Source organism: Merops nubicus, unplaced genomic scaffold (genome assembly GCF_000691845.1).
Source record: "Merops nubicus isolate BGI_N331 unplaced genomic scaffold, ASM69184v1 scaffold856, whole genome shotgun sequence".
In the NCBI taxonomy this organism is placed as follows: domain Eukaryota; kingdom Metazoa; phylum Chordata; class Aves; order Coraciiformes; family Meropidae; genus Merops; species Merops nubicus.
Genome location: NW_008614102.1, coordinates 31,880 through 45,911, shown reverse-complemented (window position 1 = coordinate 45,911; position 14,032 = coordinate 31,880). Strand labels below are relative to the sequence as shown.

At 41.3% G+C, this 14,032-nt stretch overlaps 1 protein-coding gene across 1 annotated transcript; it reads right to left on the bottom strand.

The window, feature by feature from the left end:
• Window positions 1-7,111: 7,111 nt before the first annotated feature.
• TMEM45A (transmembrane protein 45A) lies at window positions 7,112-13,544 on the bottom strand. The gene is made up of 5 exons (XM_008942079.1): window positions 13,341-13,544; window positions 11,240-11,452; window positions 10,470-10,654; window positions 8,573-8,718; window positions 7,112-7,483 (listed from the first exon to the last, which is right to left on the bottom strand). The coding sequence occupies exons 1-5, from the start codon at window positions 13,528-13,530 to the stop codon at window positions 7,390-7,392; spliced, it is 828 nt and encodes a 275-aa protein (XP_008940327.1). The 5' UTR covers window positions 13,531-13,544; the 3' UTR covers window positions 7,112-7,389.
• Between the last annotated feature and the right edge of the window lie 488 nt (window positions 13,545-14,032).

Sequence of the window (14,032 nt, the reverse complement as noted above, 5' to 3'; positions counted from 1 at the left end):
TGTTATCTGAGTACATGGCACTTAATTTCAGGAGATAAATGACATTTCCATGCTACATAATTTGGGCAGGCAGTGCAGAGCCTTGGGGTATCCCTTCTCTGCACTTCCACCATTAAATATGGCCACTTAGCACTGGCACAACTGGGAATAAAATCTGTGTCTTCAGATTCACAGGTCGTCTGATTTGCTTAGAAAGGAGTGGGAAAGAAAAGAAGAAAAAATCCAAAAAAAAAACCCAAACCCAAAACCAAACAAAAAACCACCAACCAAACAGGTAAAAGGCACACGTAAAATTTGAAGAGGAAAGAAAAGTTATACCACAAAAACTGCCCAAATCAGCATCTTCTTCTACACACATGCTAGTGTGCCTCCCAATGACAAATTGAAAGCTAAAAGATGAATATCACAAAGTGAGGAGGCAAATAGAGCTATTTAAAGAATTAACTGGAATAAACATTGTCTTTTTTGTCAGTGATCGGTGGATGAATCCCCTGCATGTGCTTAGGAAGAGTACCTTGCTTTTAGATAGTGTTCTTCATTAGTGAGGAAAGGAGGCTTATTTGGCTTTTTTTAATTACCAAAGCACTTCCATCTCACCTTAGAAACAGGGCTCAAAAGGCTGATGTGATATGCCAAGGATGCACAGAAATCCAGACAGAGAAGGGGCTTGGGTCTCACAGCTACATACTACTGTCTCTTTAACACCTTGCAAATAATTAAGATGTTTTTTTCCTCTTATCAATAAAAAATATGAGTAAGATCAGGTAGGCATTTAATCTCCTTGGTGACAATCTGCAAAAGCTTCATAAAAACACTCATACTCCTATTCAAACGATCAATATGGGAAATAACAGACAGCTCATTTTTAGTGATTGAGACGCTCTGCACTGAGGAAAGCACCTAAGGACATAGGAAAGACTGAGGAAATGCTGAAATAATTAAGATTACGTTTACAAATGAAAGCCCTGAAATTGTTAATTTGCTTCTTCAGACAGCCACGTGTCTTAACAGTGTCCTCACAGAGGTTTTAAAGACAGGCTGTGCCCCCACCAAGGGGCTGTTTGAGCCTTTTCACTCAATAAAACACCAAACTGCAAGGGGGTTCCACAGGCACTGCAGGCTTTCCCCACCAGAGGGGCAGGAGTGGGCATCTGTGGGGCAGGGCAGCAGAGGTGCCCCCTTTGCTGTAGGTGCAAGCTGGGTGGCACATCCCATTGCCCGGCCATCCCGTGGGCTAGGAGGCATTTGCAGAGTGAAGCTCTGGCAGCTGGGTGGCCCAGTTATCTCACTGCTGCTGAACTGTGGACAGCCCCAGGGCAAGCTGGGGAGAAACATCTCCTTATCCTGCTCACAAGGAATGTTTAGTACCTTTGCATGTGTTAATTACTTTACAGCCTCTTGCCCTAAGCAGTTGAATGTTTGCTTTTCTGGGGTTCGACAGGCTAAGAGTTTAAAACTGGGTCTAAGAGACACGCAGGAAGATGCCCATCCCTGCTCAGGACTTGTACAGAACTAAATGTGACTCAGCCAGTCTGAGTCTTGCAGGTGGGGAAACTGAGTCACAGAACATTTCACCAGCATTAAGTGAAGCTCCATGCACCACGTAGCACCACGTCTGAGGTTTAAAGTATATTAAAAGCCTATCCAGCTTCTGAATCACAGATCTGGGTCCTTTACTGGTAGAAATTATGCTAGATGATAGCAAGAATTTAGCATACTTGCAGAGATTTTTAAATGACAAAGTAGGAAAGAAGAACAAATTCTTATGGTCACTGACATTGCCCTATCTGTTCAATGGAGACATCCCTGCTTCTTTCCTTTACCTAGCTAACATCATCATGGACATCTTTGAGCAGCATGTGGTGTTTAGATATATAAAACACTGTAAGTAAAAAACCTTGGGTTGCAAGGTAGGATTGTGAGCAAAAAAGGGTTGGGAACTTCTAACTTCACATGAAATGTTTTCTATAAACCTTAAAGGGAAAAAAAATGGCATAAACAACCAGATGGCAAACCCCAAATAAATCAATAAACGCATCCAAAAGAGTTGTACATTTTTATTTATGAAATTACTAAATCATGTTTATATGATAGAATAATCAAACTGAAGTAAAGCCTTATGGCTTGTGAATTTGTGTATGTGATGCAGCTGTGGGGAGACAGAACCATTCCTGAGTGACTAGATATGTTTCTTCTCCTTTCCTCCATTTCTTTTAAGCTGTAATTAGAGCCAGATGTTTCTTATTTCCTTTCTTTTTTGTTTTCAGGCCTGAATAAAGTGCAGTGCCAGAAGTAAACACCATCTTTGACATTGTTTTTTATGTGTCAACTGCATCTGGCCGAGCTGAAGTCTCAAACCAGTAAAATTCCAGCAAAGTGGTGCCAGCTTTCACCCCTGCTGTCATTCCCTTTGGGAGCAGGGAATCAGCCTTAGTGCTTCTGGGTTTGCTGCAGAGGAGCCATAAAATCCTGGAGTGTGTCTGAGAACCTTGCCCCTGGTAAATAACTCTAGAGGCAGGCTGAAATGCCATGTACCATGAACTCAGCTTCCCCTCACGTTATCTTAGAGTGCTGGGAGTGATTTCTAGTTGCTTGTTATACAGTTGTAGAGCTCTGCAGTCTGTTTTCCATGTCTTCTTTCTTCTGCCCAGGGAGGCAGTGGCTGGGAGGCACAGGATGGTTCCTGCTCCAGTTTCATGCCCTTGCTGTGACATTGGCCTCGTGGGTACCATCCCCTGCAGAATATTTTGTCACTAAACTGCAGTGGTCTATATGGGAGAGCTTTCTTTCTGAGTCAGATTGTGAAGTATGCTCTAGTATTCATGTTTTTCAACTCCTTGTCTTACTAGGAAGTGTATTGAATGTGGAAATCCATGAGCTGCAACAATTGCATAGCAAGGTGTTAGAAATTACTGTTTTAAAAGAGTCATCTGAGGACAAGTTATGCCTTCTTTGACAAATATTAAGCTTTTCATTCCCACATATTTTGAGCTAGTACATATTTTACCTAGAATAGATTTTTAAAGGCAAGTGCCCAGCAATTTTCCACTTGTCTTTCTCCCTTTCAACAGCTGTGCTGTTGTTGAGCAGTCCTTGGGAGTGAGGCTTGCTTCCACTACTGCACATGCTAAAGGGCTTTTGGGATACAAAAATACTCTGTTTTCTTCCACTGACCTCTGTATCCATAACTCCTACCCCAGCTACTGCAGTTCAGAGGAACTGAACCATGTGGGCATTAAGGTACCAGATACACCAAAGTTTTCCAGTGCTTTAGTTTTAAGGATGAATGAACCTGTAGGATTGAAATTCCTTGCTGCCAGATTTACTCTTAATTCAAGCTAGGTTTAGATGTAAGGGGGATAAAAGTATTTATTTACATAATATAGCACAAATATCACATTTACTAAGTTTTACAGAGTCTCAGATAATGTATAGTACACTTAATTTAGCAGGTGGGCTCCAAAGCACTCTCTTGATCCAGACTAAAATGCCAGTGTAGCACCCAGCAGTGTGCTCAGGGACCTAGGAACTGCAGGAGCAACCTTCTCATTAAGCTGCCAGCTCAGAGATGCTCTTTTTCTCCCAGAACATCTTGTTCCCTGGTTGTCCAAGGGGTAGTTTCAACCTCCTTTACTTTGGGCTGTTTACTTTGCAGCTTACTGACAACACTGAGCTCTTTTGGTCTCAGGCAATGCCATCCCAAGACAAGATTTTCTAGTGCAAACAGGCTGATTCCCTAATTGGTTTATTTAAAGCTATTTCTAGACTTTTAAAGTTTCTGACTGGTACTTTTCATAAATCTTAGGCAAATCTTTCAGATTTGTGAGCAAGCAGCTAAAATGGGAAATTAGGAAGTGCTGATTGTCTGTCCCTTGCTTGGTCCTGGAGAGACTTAGAAGTTTTCTTACATAGAGGTAAGTGGATCCCACCCGAAGTTGTCCATAGTTGACAAAAAACCACCCTGTCAAATATGTAGCAAAGTGTCATCAAATCCATGGAATGCTGAAAGCCAGCCATGGGACTGTAATCCTCAATGGATAATCAATTTATCCCTAAAACACAGTCTGAGAGTGGCCAGGATTATGTGCCAGTTTTTGTCAGGTATGGTCCCTAGTTTTAATTTTAGAGACTGGTGAAGAAAATCAAGAGTATAAAATCTGTAGTTGCCAACATTTCTTCAAGTATCTCAGGTTTTTCTTTCAGAATGCGTTTTTATCGTGCAGTGGAAAAAGGTTTTTGTTTTGTCTTTAAAGGAAAAAGGGACCAAAGTCAAATAAATTCCTAAATACTTTTATTATTAAGCTTGTGAAAACAGGAGGATCCCATTCCTGCAGTTCTTTTCATCTGGCTTGCTGGCTGCTCCATGTGTGACACAGGAGACCCGACCCAAATCTGGGACCTCCTTTTTATACAGAATTTTAATTCTGTGGATCTGGGAAGTTTTACTGCCCAGACCTCAAAAGGAGGGGTTATTTTTCACCTATGTTGTAGAATCAAGGGAATTTGACAAGGCAGCACTGACCTTTCCTGAATTCAAATGCCACTTAGTCAAATATCTGGGTGGACTATGAGAGTGATGTGTCTATCCCAGCCCAACCTGCCCCATAAAGAGTTTTATTTTTTCCTGTGAAAACATGACAGACATCTTATAAGAATAAATCAATTTTATTTAAATAAAATTACAGACATATCTATTATAAACTACCATATAGTTTTTTTTTTAAAGGCACCAATATTTAAGAATAATTTAAATTTTCTTGATTAAGCAGCCACCTTTTTCTGAGTGGTGTTTGTAAACTTGTCAGACTTTCTCTCACTCAACTCAAGCAAAATCTGTTGCTACTGGAATACTGGTTGTACCTTTTCCATCATAACAGGTACCTTGCTGTTCCTGGGAAGTTCTTGTGCACAATGCTTGAGAAGAGCAAGTCAGGTGTGCTAGACTTTTGCAATAATCCCCAAGTTCTCTTTGATACATTACCTCTGTTCTTGCTGTCCAGCACTGCAGGTTTATACAACAACTGTGCTAACAGGAAAAAAAAATCTGCCTTTTAAAAAAAAAATCCCTCCAATTTAGAGATAAGTGATGTGGCACAGTGAAGGTGTAGATTATAGTGCTGCATTTGGCCAGTCTACCCCTGCTGCAATGAACAGGCAAGCTCCTCAGCAGAGCTGTGGATCTTCCTTCTGGCAACAGAAAATCTGATTTTAATGGAACCACATTAATGAAACTCAAGTCTTAGATTTGCTGAGTGGAGTAAACATCAATTCAGAGTTTACAGTAAAACCACTACAGCTGAGACATGAAGCTACAAAAAGGTCAAACCAATACCTAGCTTACCAGAATGTCCTGAGACAGACTTCATTAAAGTTTGCCAAAATCCCCAAGGCCCTTCAGAGAAAGGCATTGAAGATGGGCAAACAATTATTAAGAGAAGTGGTGATCTTTGGCTAGCAACCTGCAGTTTCCCATTAAAATTTGTAAATGGAGAAATGTCTGTGAGCCAACTATTCTTGCTTCCCAGAGTAGATTTATCTGGATAATCTGACACCTGGTTACAAGTTTCACTTTACAATACATGGTAAATATCCAAAATATTTTTTTAAATTATGAACTGAAGTCTTCTAATTAAACATATGAAAGCTCAGCCAGTTTATCATGCTTTCCCTCCTGCTTTGGTTATCCCTTTAGTTCAGAGATACAGCACCTTAATGTTTGTACAGTATTAAATATATTTATCAAGAAAATGAATGAAGAAACCTGCATTGTTCCTGCCTATGAGAAGCAAAGTACATTCTGAAGATTTCCTTCAGAATAAATGACATCACAGATTTGGGAAAGGCATTGATAACCCTGGCAGTCTAAGATACAGCATTAACAGCAGGTGCATCTAAGGAAGATGCTCCTTGAAAAAGGGGAGATAAAAGGCAGATCTTAAAATGAAGGTTTATGTTGCACTGAAGGTAAAGGAGCTTTAGATAAAGCCTTTTTTTTTCTGAGTCTTGGGATCCCTTTAAATGACAAACTATTTTATGACCTATCTTTTTAAGCAGTCAGCTTACTGCAATTACAAATTTTATGCTACTCCTTTTTCTGCTTCACACTGAAAATATGTAAGAGAAACTCAGAAGTGGAGGAACCAGCTTCTACCACTCTCATGTATCTACCAGAGACCAGCTCTGCATTCCCTTAGAAGCATCTGGAAGTATCTAAATAATAGAAAAAAAATCACTTCTGCAGCATCAAGCCCAGACACACTGGCACTATTTGAATGGAATTTGTTGTCCTGCACTAGCCTGTTTCTGAAAATAATTAGAAAGTAATATTTTAGAAGGAATTAAAGGGAAGGGTCTGTTTTCTAGAATGACCACCCTGCTATGACCACCTTACCACTGATGGATATGTGAAGTGGCCCATGGCCACCAGCATGCATCCCATGCTCAGTTTTCTGGAAAACAGAGTGTAGGTGCTGCTGTGCCACAAGCTGCTTGTGCCAGTCTTTTGAAAGACCTCTTTAGAGTCTTTCCCAAAGTGTGATGCTTCAAAATGTCCCTTAGAGACATTGTGCTTATACACAACATCACTTTCTGATGGTTTTTTTCCATGTGTCAGTTATTTCCCTTTTGTTGAGGTTGGAGCTCATCCCACGTGGCACTGAGTACTTTGCTTTTCACCAGATCAAGACTTCAGTTTTGGTGGAGAAAATAAATATCTATTGAAAACAATCTCAGTTTTTAGTTTGCTGACTGCATGGAGCTACTATGAAGGCAACATCTGGCCTCCCACTGCCCACCACTTGTGGGGATGACAGGGGAAAGGATGCAAACCCATCTCCTCCTGCCCACAGACCAGCATTACCCACTCCTGACAAAGGTGCTGGGTCCAGTTATGGGTCTGCTATGAATTCTGTAGAAATCCACCAAATTCCACCAAAGGAAAGGAAGTAAGGCCACTGGTTTTGTGGCCAGGTGCTGCCCCACTGGGCCCCAGCCTTTCTGGGAAGAAGTTGCTCCAGGCACTGAGGGAAAGCAGAGTCACTTCACAGCCTTCCAGAGCCAAATGATAGCAAAGACCTGGGACTATCTGAGAATGAATAACTGCAGTGGCTCTTGTGGCAAACACAGAGACTTCATCGTGCCACCTCATGCAGTCCATCTAATGTTAGCCTGATTTTCTTTGAAGCATGTGATAAGCAAGGTACCACTGCAAATTAATTCCAAGTTTAGTCCCCACAAGTAAAGATGGAGCTGTGTAGATGGAGACAGTACTCGTTGGATGATATTTGCATAGCAAGTTGTAGTTAATGAATAAGATGGCAAACAAATCTAGAAATGAGGTATCAGTAAGCCTAATGGTAGAGCAGGTAAACTAGTCAAGCCATGTTCATACTAAATTTCATCTTCTGACTCCTGATCTCGTTCAGATGTTTTCAGTAATCCCATTTCCATGGGCTGGGACTGCTTAACCTTTGAACGAACTGCCCTGGAAACAACAACAAGAAAGAGTTGTCACTAGTAACTCATCTTTACATGGTAAAATCAGTCCCCAGCATCAGAAGGGATGTATGATGGCTGGTGCCTTTTCTAAGGTGGCCATCCTTTACCCAACACATCAGTTAGCCTTGAGTGGCCATGCCTTTTGGACTGAGATCCAAAAAGACATAACACCTCCTTGCTGCAAAGCAAGACTGCAAGAACTACCTATCACAAAATCACAGAATAGTAGGGGTTGGAAGGGACCTCTGCAGATCATCTAGTCCAAACCCACTGCTAAAGCAGGTTCAACCAGGGCAGGTTGCACAGAAACACGCCCAGGTGGGTTTTAAACTTCTCTAGAGAAGGAGACCCCACAACATCTCTGGGCAGCCTGTTCCAGTGCTCCATCATCCTGACATGTGGCCCAAGCATGATTTAAGAGAGCTGCTAGGATGGTAGGGTAAAGCAAGAGGTGGGAAGCAGTGCAGGCAAAGGCTTGGTGAGGTCCTAAACATGCAGAAGGTGATCACACATGGCAGAATCAGGCTCATTTTTACAATCAAGTTAACTCTGCAGTGAGAATTTTGTCAGAATTAGCACTGAGCAGTGAAGTGAGGGGCTAACTTTAGAAATTAGGGGGTGAAACTAACTAGTGAGAAAGAAATCAGGCCTAATCACAGGAAATTGCTAGTAATGAAACCTGTCCAATAATCTTCACAGTCATTAATCCTGCTAACTAAGTAATTTGGAATTAGTAGACATGAGCAGTGGGAGAGAAAATGTAGGGGGAAAAAGGTCTCTCCTCTCTGTAAATTTTTATGCACTTATAAATGTGGAAGACTATCAAAAAGAGCCCATTTTCTGTAAGAAGCATTAAGCTGTCAGAGCTGTACTTCACAAATGCTTTTCCCCTTTCTTCTGAAGCAATAAGTCACGTTGCCTTCATTGATTAGCAACATCTATTTTAATTTCACCTTGAAAAGCAATTAATTAAGTTGTGGAAACCTTTTGATTTGTCAGTGAACTCTTCTGAAATAAAGCTCCTGCTAGACTAAATAGACAGGTCTCCAAAATTTTAGTGTTTCAAGTAACTCACCAGCTGACAATGGTGTAATTCACTGCAAGTATAAGGAAAGCAAAGGCATAATGCCAGCAGTAGCACATGGTCAGGAACATCATATTGGTGTGATCCATCTGATTCCACTCTGGGCTCCCATTTGGAGGATAAAGCACAAAACCAATCTGTAATAAAAGAAAAGATGTTTAGCAATCAGAATTTGCTTTCTAGCCTGTGCCACATGGTGTATTATGCTGCCCATCACAAGGCAGACATTTCATTTTCTTATGGGGCTGATTATTTCTGTGATTATTGTCAGCCACACTCAGATGCAATGGATCATTTTACACAAATCTTGTGCAGAGATGCCTCTGAAGATGCAGAGCCAGTCCCAGAGACCCTCTGCTCTTGCCTAGTGAATTCAGGAGCCAGCCCAACAAGTCCTGTAGCACTCACAGTTATCTACTGTGAGGGAAGGGGCTGGTGTGCAGCCATGTATAGTCTAAACTGCAAGTGCATCATCAATCAGCAAAACTGCCCAGACATTTGCACTGACTCACTTCTTCCCAACAGCATCTGGGAATGTGTTACGTGCTTCAGAAGATGAATAATAAATTAAAGATGAGTAATAAATAAAGGCAAGCTATAAGTCTGTTTCTTCTGGGTCATCCATGGCAAAAGTCAGGGTGTAAAATTACATAAAAAACAAGTTTTCTCACCCAAATGTGTAAGTTCATGTGGAATACATAGCTGATTTGTTTATTCAGAGCTGGGAAAGCTGAAATTCAGATTAATGCATAAGTTGGGTAATTAATGAATCTGTGGCTACACTTGACAAGCACTGGTCCTTTATACTGCCTAACTCTTCAAGGTCACTGCCCAGCAGTTTAGCTGAGAATTTAGGAGCTGGGAAGAGGAGGGGAAGGTGGAGGGGAGGAGTACACTTTGTATTTCCATGCAGAGAATTCAGTGAATGAGGGTGTTGATGAGGCAGAAAAAAAGTCCTTTTACCTTTCACAAAGTTGTCATGCTGCAGCCACTGTGTGGTTTTCAGTCACATATAAAAGTTGAAGTCTGATGTGGATGTGAAAAAAGCCACACTTAAATATCTTGTATTTTTAGTTCTTCAGTTTTTTACTTTGAAACAAAACCTACGTTGTCTCCAGAGCTAAACAAATAATTTGTTCTAAACTTGGACTAGGCAAACAACAAAGAATAAATGATTGCATCTAATTCCTCTTCTGTGAAGCTTCTGAAATCACCAAAGAAAAGTTCACAAACCAGAAAGTACCACACCAAGTGCTGCAGCACGAGGCTCTTGAGTTCACTTATAGAAAAATAGTGTTTTGGAGGTCTGTCTTCTTGCCAGAGCAAGTATTTAAATATTTGATTTGGTGCTGAGTGTCCAGTTCTGCTAAGGAACAGCAAACTTTTTTATTAATCCTGTCTGGCCAGCATATAAAAAAAGGGGAAGCCTGTCTAGACATGCTGGAAATAAAAATCACTGGAGTGACTTCAGGTCTGGACTGTAAGATGAAACACAGATCTGCACTCGTGCTCCTGTTTCTTTGTTACAAGATTGCAGCAAGTCACTAATTCTCTTGTTTGACAGCAGAGAAAGGGTTGCTATCAAATATCTGTTGATTGGATGGAATCACAAGTGAAGGCATGGAAGCTACATTTTGAAGAATCCTTTGGGGAGCCACATCTCTGAAATATAAAAGTTTGGGCTGGCACTCCTGCTCAATTTCCCAAACACTGGAAAAGCAGGAGGCTTTGCCTCACTCAATCTCTTCATGTGGGATCAAAAATACCTTTAAACCTAGGCTGTTGTTGTTGCAATGCTTTTGAGAAAGCAGAAAGAAGCAGCCAACATGAAACATAAGTGACTAATTTTGGTGAAAGAAGAAATTCCTATGGCAGAAAAGTGACCTACCTGCCAGAACCAGCTGCCTTGGAGTATGCAGAGGCTTGTCCTGAGCATCTCTAGCACAATACTGCCACGGAAGAAAACTTCCAGAAAAATGCAAAGAGCAGCTCCAAAGACAGCAAACAGCAATAACTGGTGAACGTGAACATCCAGCATGGCTCTCCCATGAAGATGGTAGCAAAAGAGAAAACCTGGAATGAATTAAGGGGTCAGTTTAAGATATTTTCTTGCCTTGTTATCTCCTTGAATCTGCTCTTAGGAAAGAGCAAACCTTTAGCATATCTCTATGCCAATATCACCTTCTCAGCTGAACTGAGAGGAACTTCTTAAAACTGATGCCTACATACTGTGTACTCCCACCCTTGAGCTTCAGGCCAGGGAATTGCATGGGAACCTGCAGCTCTGTCACCTTTCATTTAAAACACATTAACCAACAGACTAATCCACCCCTTTGGTGTAACATGAGGGGTGCTATGAGGTACACTGTGCATACAGAAAACATACATTGAGTGGTGTCTCCAGTTGCAGTGAAATTGCTGTGCAGGTCAATGCACCAGCACTGGGATTAGCCCACAAACTCTGCACAGTGTCAGTACATACACTGAAGCACATCCTGGAGCTACTGAGAATTTACCCAAAAGCTTCTGCTGCCATTTCCTTTATAATTCTTTTGCTCTCTGCAGCAGTTAGGAAAGCACAGTTTTGGGGTTTTTTAACAAAGATTGATACCCCTCTGCAAGTTTCACACACACTGGTGCAGGGAGAGGTAAACTGACCTTCAATAAACACTGCCAAGGAAAGCATCATCCTGTCCATGGCCACTGGCAACGTGTTGGTGCCATGAGCCACGATGTCAACCAGCCCTGAAATGCCATAGAAGAGGTACATGGTGGCATGTTGCCAGTTCATCAAGTGATCCCAGTGCTTTTCCTCATAATTGTACAACTTCAGGTGAGGTCCATCAGGAACAAACTGCTCAGCAACCATTCCTGCACATGAAAAAAAAAAGAAGTAGAGCTCTTTGTCGTGGTGCTCAAGGGATAGACTGATGGTGAATCAAACAATAGAGGCAACATCAGTCAGCTTGGGGTGTAGTCTGGCTGCCTGAGGATTGCTTTGGGTCATTGCTAGGTTCTGCTCCCTTCTGCCCCAGTTCAGCCAGTCTCAATAAAGTTTTTAGCATGTTCTCTAAATACAAGTGAAAATGCACAGAGGTATTCATTTTGTATAAATTTTCAAGAAAATAGGCAGTGGGTGGGGAGAGATTAAATGTTATTTTGCTGAGGGAAAGACCACGGAGAGAGCTCAAGCATCTCTTAAGCAGCATATAATCCAGAGAGGAGAAAGCCAAAGGAAACCAGGCTCAAGCTCCACTCCTGGTGGGATTATTTGCATCTTGCAGTTTCCAGCAGTGAAAATGCAGACAGCTATTTTTTTTTTTAAACAATTCCTATTGTAGTAGTCCTCTGACTGAATTTTTCAGCTGCCTTGCCTAGTGCTTCAAACATGAGTACAACACATGCTAAGGTCCACAGAAGAAAGATTTCCCATTTCAGTCCCCTGCAATACACAGGATGGCAGAGTTCAGACTTAATTGAAAAGAGATTTTTCCTATAAAAGCCACAAAAGGAAATCCCTCCACTGTGCAGTTATTAAAGGTCCCAGGAGAGTGTACATCAAATTAGTATTTGAGCTGCTGCTCCACTGCCTCCCTTACCTTGGCCCCTTGGCATCTTGCTAACTAGCTGCAGTTCTCCAGCAAGGGGAAAGTTGCTTTTAGATACTTTATATGATCAATGAAGTTTGGGAAGGCTTTGAAATATGTTATGCTTTTAAAATGTTAATTATATTGTTTATCAAGTGTAGGTCAACATCCTGCTGTGTAAGTAGATGTGCTGCAGAGCAAATGCAGTAGTTTTCCACTTTTATTTCAGGTTTTCCTAATAGAAACAGTAGATTTTACTCTTTCTACTGCTTTTACTGTTTGTTCTTGCCAGGCTTTTTTGTCCACATTTTTGACTGGAATTGAAATTACCATATGTTAACATAACAGCTTTTTGTTTCAGGGTGAAAATAAAACCCCTAGATGAGTGGTTTAACTGCCCAGCTACCTCTAGACACTGGCTGGGAGGTCTGTACAAAAGATGTCCCCACTCACACCTCAAAATGAATGCTATTATTTAGGTCTTTATAATTTTTTAAGGCACGCCAAAGTGTATACTGCACACATGACATCATTTTAGTCCTGATGCATCTTAACTGATACAGCTCCCAGAGGGGAAGGAAAAGCAAGAACAAGATTTTGACATAGCCTGAAGCAAGGACAAGATTTGGATACAGCCTGCACCTTGATTAGAAACCAGGCAACTCTGTGCATCTAAAGAAGAGTAATCTAAAAATCCAAAACTACTAAAAATGAAGATCCTTTTCAACTTGAGAATCATGTGTGCTGAGCTCCCCAGGTCTCCTGTCATCTAGCTTGCTTCCTCTGTCAATGTAGGTTGCTAACACAGCCTCCTGGAATGCCAGAACTGGGCACTTCCAGTTGGCTGCACAGCTCCAACGTGAGAGCCCCTTCCCTAAATAACTTATCTGCCTTCCTGAGGTAGTGAACAGCAGAGGAACACTCAGGTGGAACAGCTGTGGAGTAGTCAGGAGACCTTAATGAAGCTCAAGAAGTGGATGGAATCCATGTTACATTCATAACTATATAATTAATAGCAGTAGCCCAAATACTTAGATTCATGGCTTTTAAAGGATGAAATACCAAAACACAAAGAGGTCTATTTTATCAGAGAAAGAAATTTAAACAAAAAAAAAAACAGTGTGAAAAGGCACAGCCCTTTTTCTTCTTTGCCCCAAGTCCACCTCACTTACCAATCAGAGCAAAGACAGCTTTGATGATCCCCTCCACAAACTCCAGGCGCTGAAATCCTGCCCTGGAACCCAGGTAGCAAACGTTCTTGTTTTTCCTACAGGCATACTTCAGTGGATACTTCACTGACCACCACAAGCCAAAAAGAAGGAAAAAGCTTCCAGGGAGGGCATGCCCTTTGAAATTGCCCATGGTGCTCTGCCAGGGAATACCTGAAGGTGAAACAAATGCAGATTGGTTATGGAAACACTAGGAGAATTCTGTGGGCTGTCATATTAAAGTGTCTCCTTGCACAGATCCAAAGGGTGCCACTGAATTAACTGCTCACACTTCATTTAAAAACACATTTGGGTACTTCTCTTCCCTGACTGTTCAAAACACTCCCCAGGTCTCCCCAGTTCCATAGCTTTGGAGAACAAAAGTAAGAGACACAACTGCAAAGCAGAGGACTTGAAATGCACCACTGGAATTTGGGAAGTTAAGAGAAAAAAAAAGTCATAGTACACTGTGTCGTGCTGTTGAAGTCCTGTCAGCAAAAGAAAACATGAATAATCACAGTTTGGTCCTTTCACCTTTAGAGAGGTTTTTATGTTTCTTTACTCCATGAACAGAAATCAAAACAATAGGTGACTGAAGGAAAAATGAACTGAATGCAGATCTCATGGGTAACTAATTATTCACTAATAAATTGTAT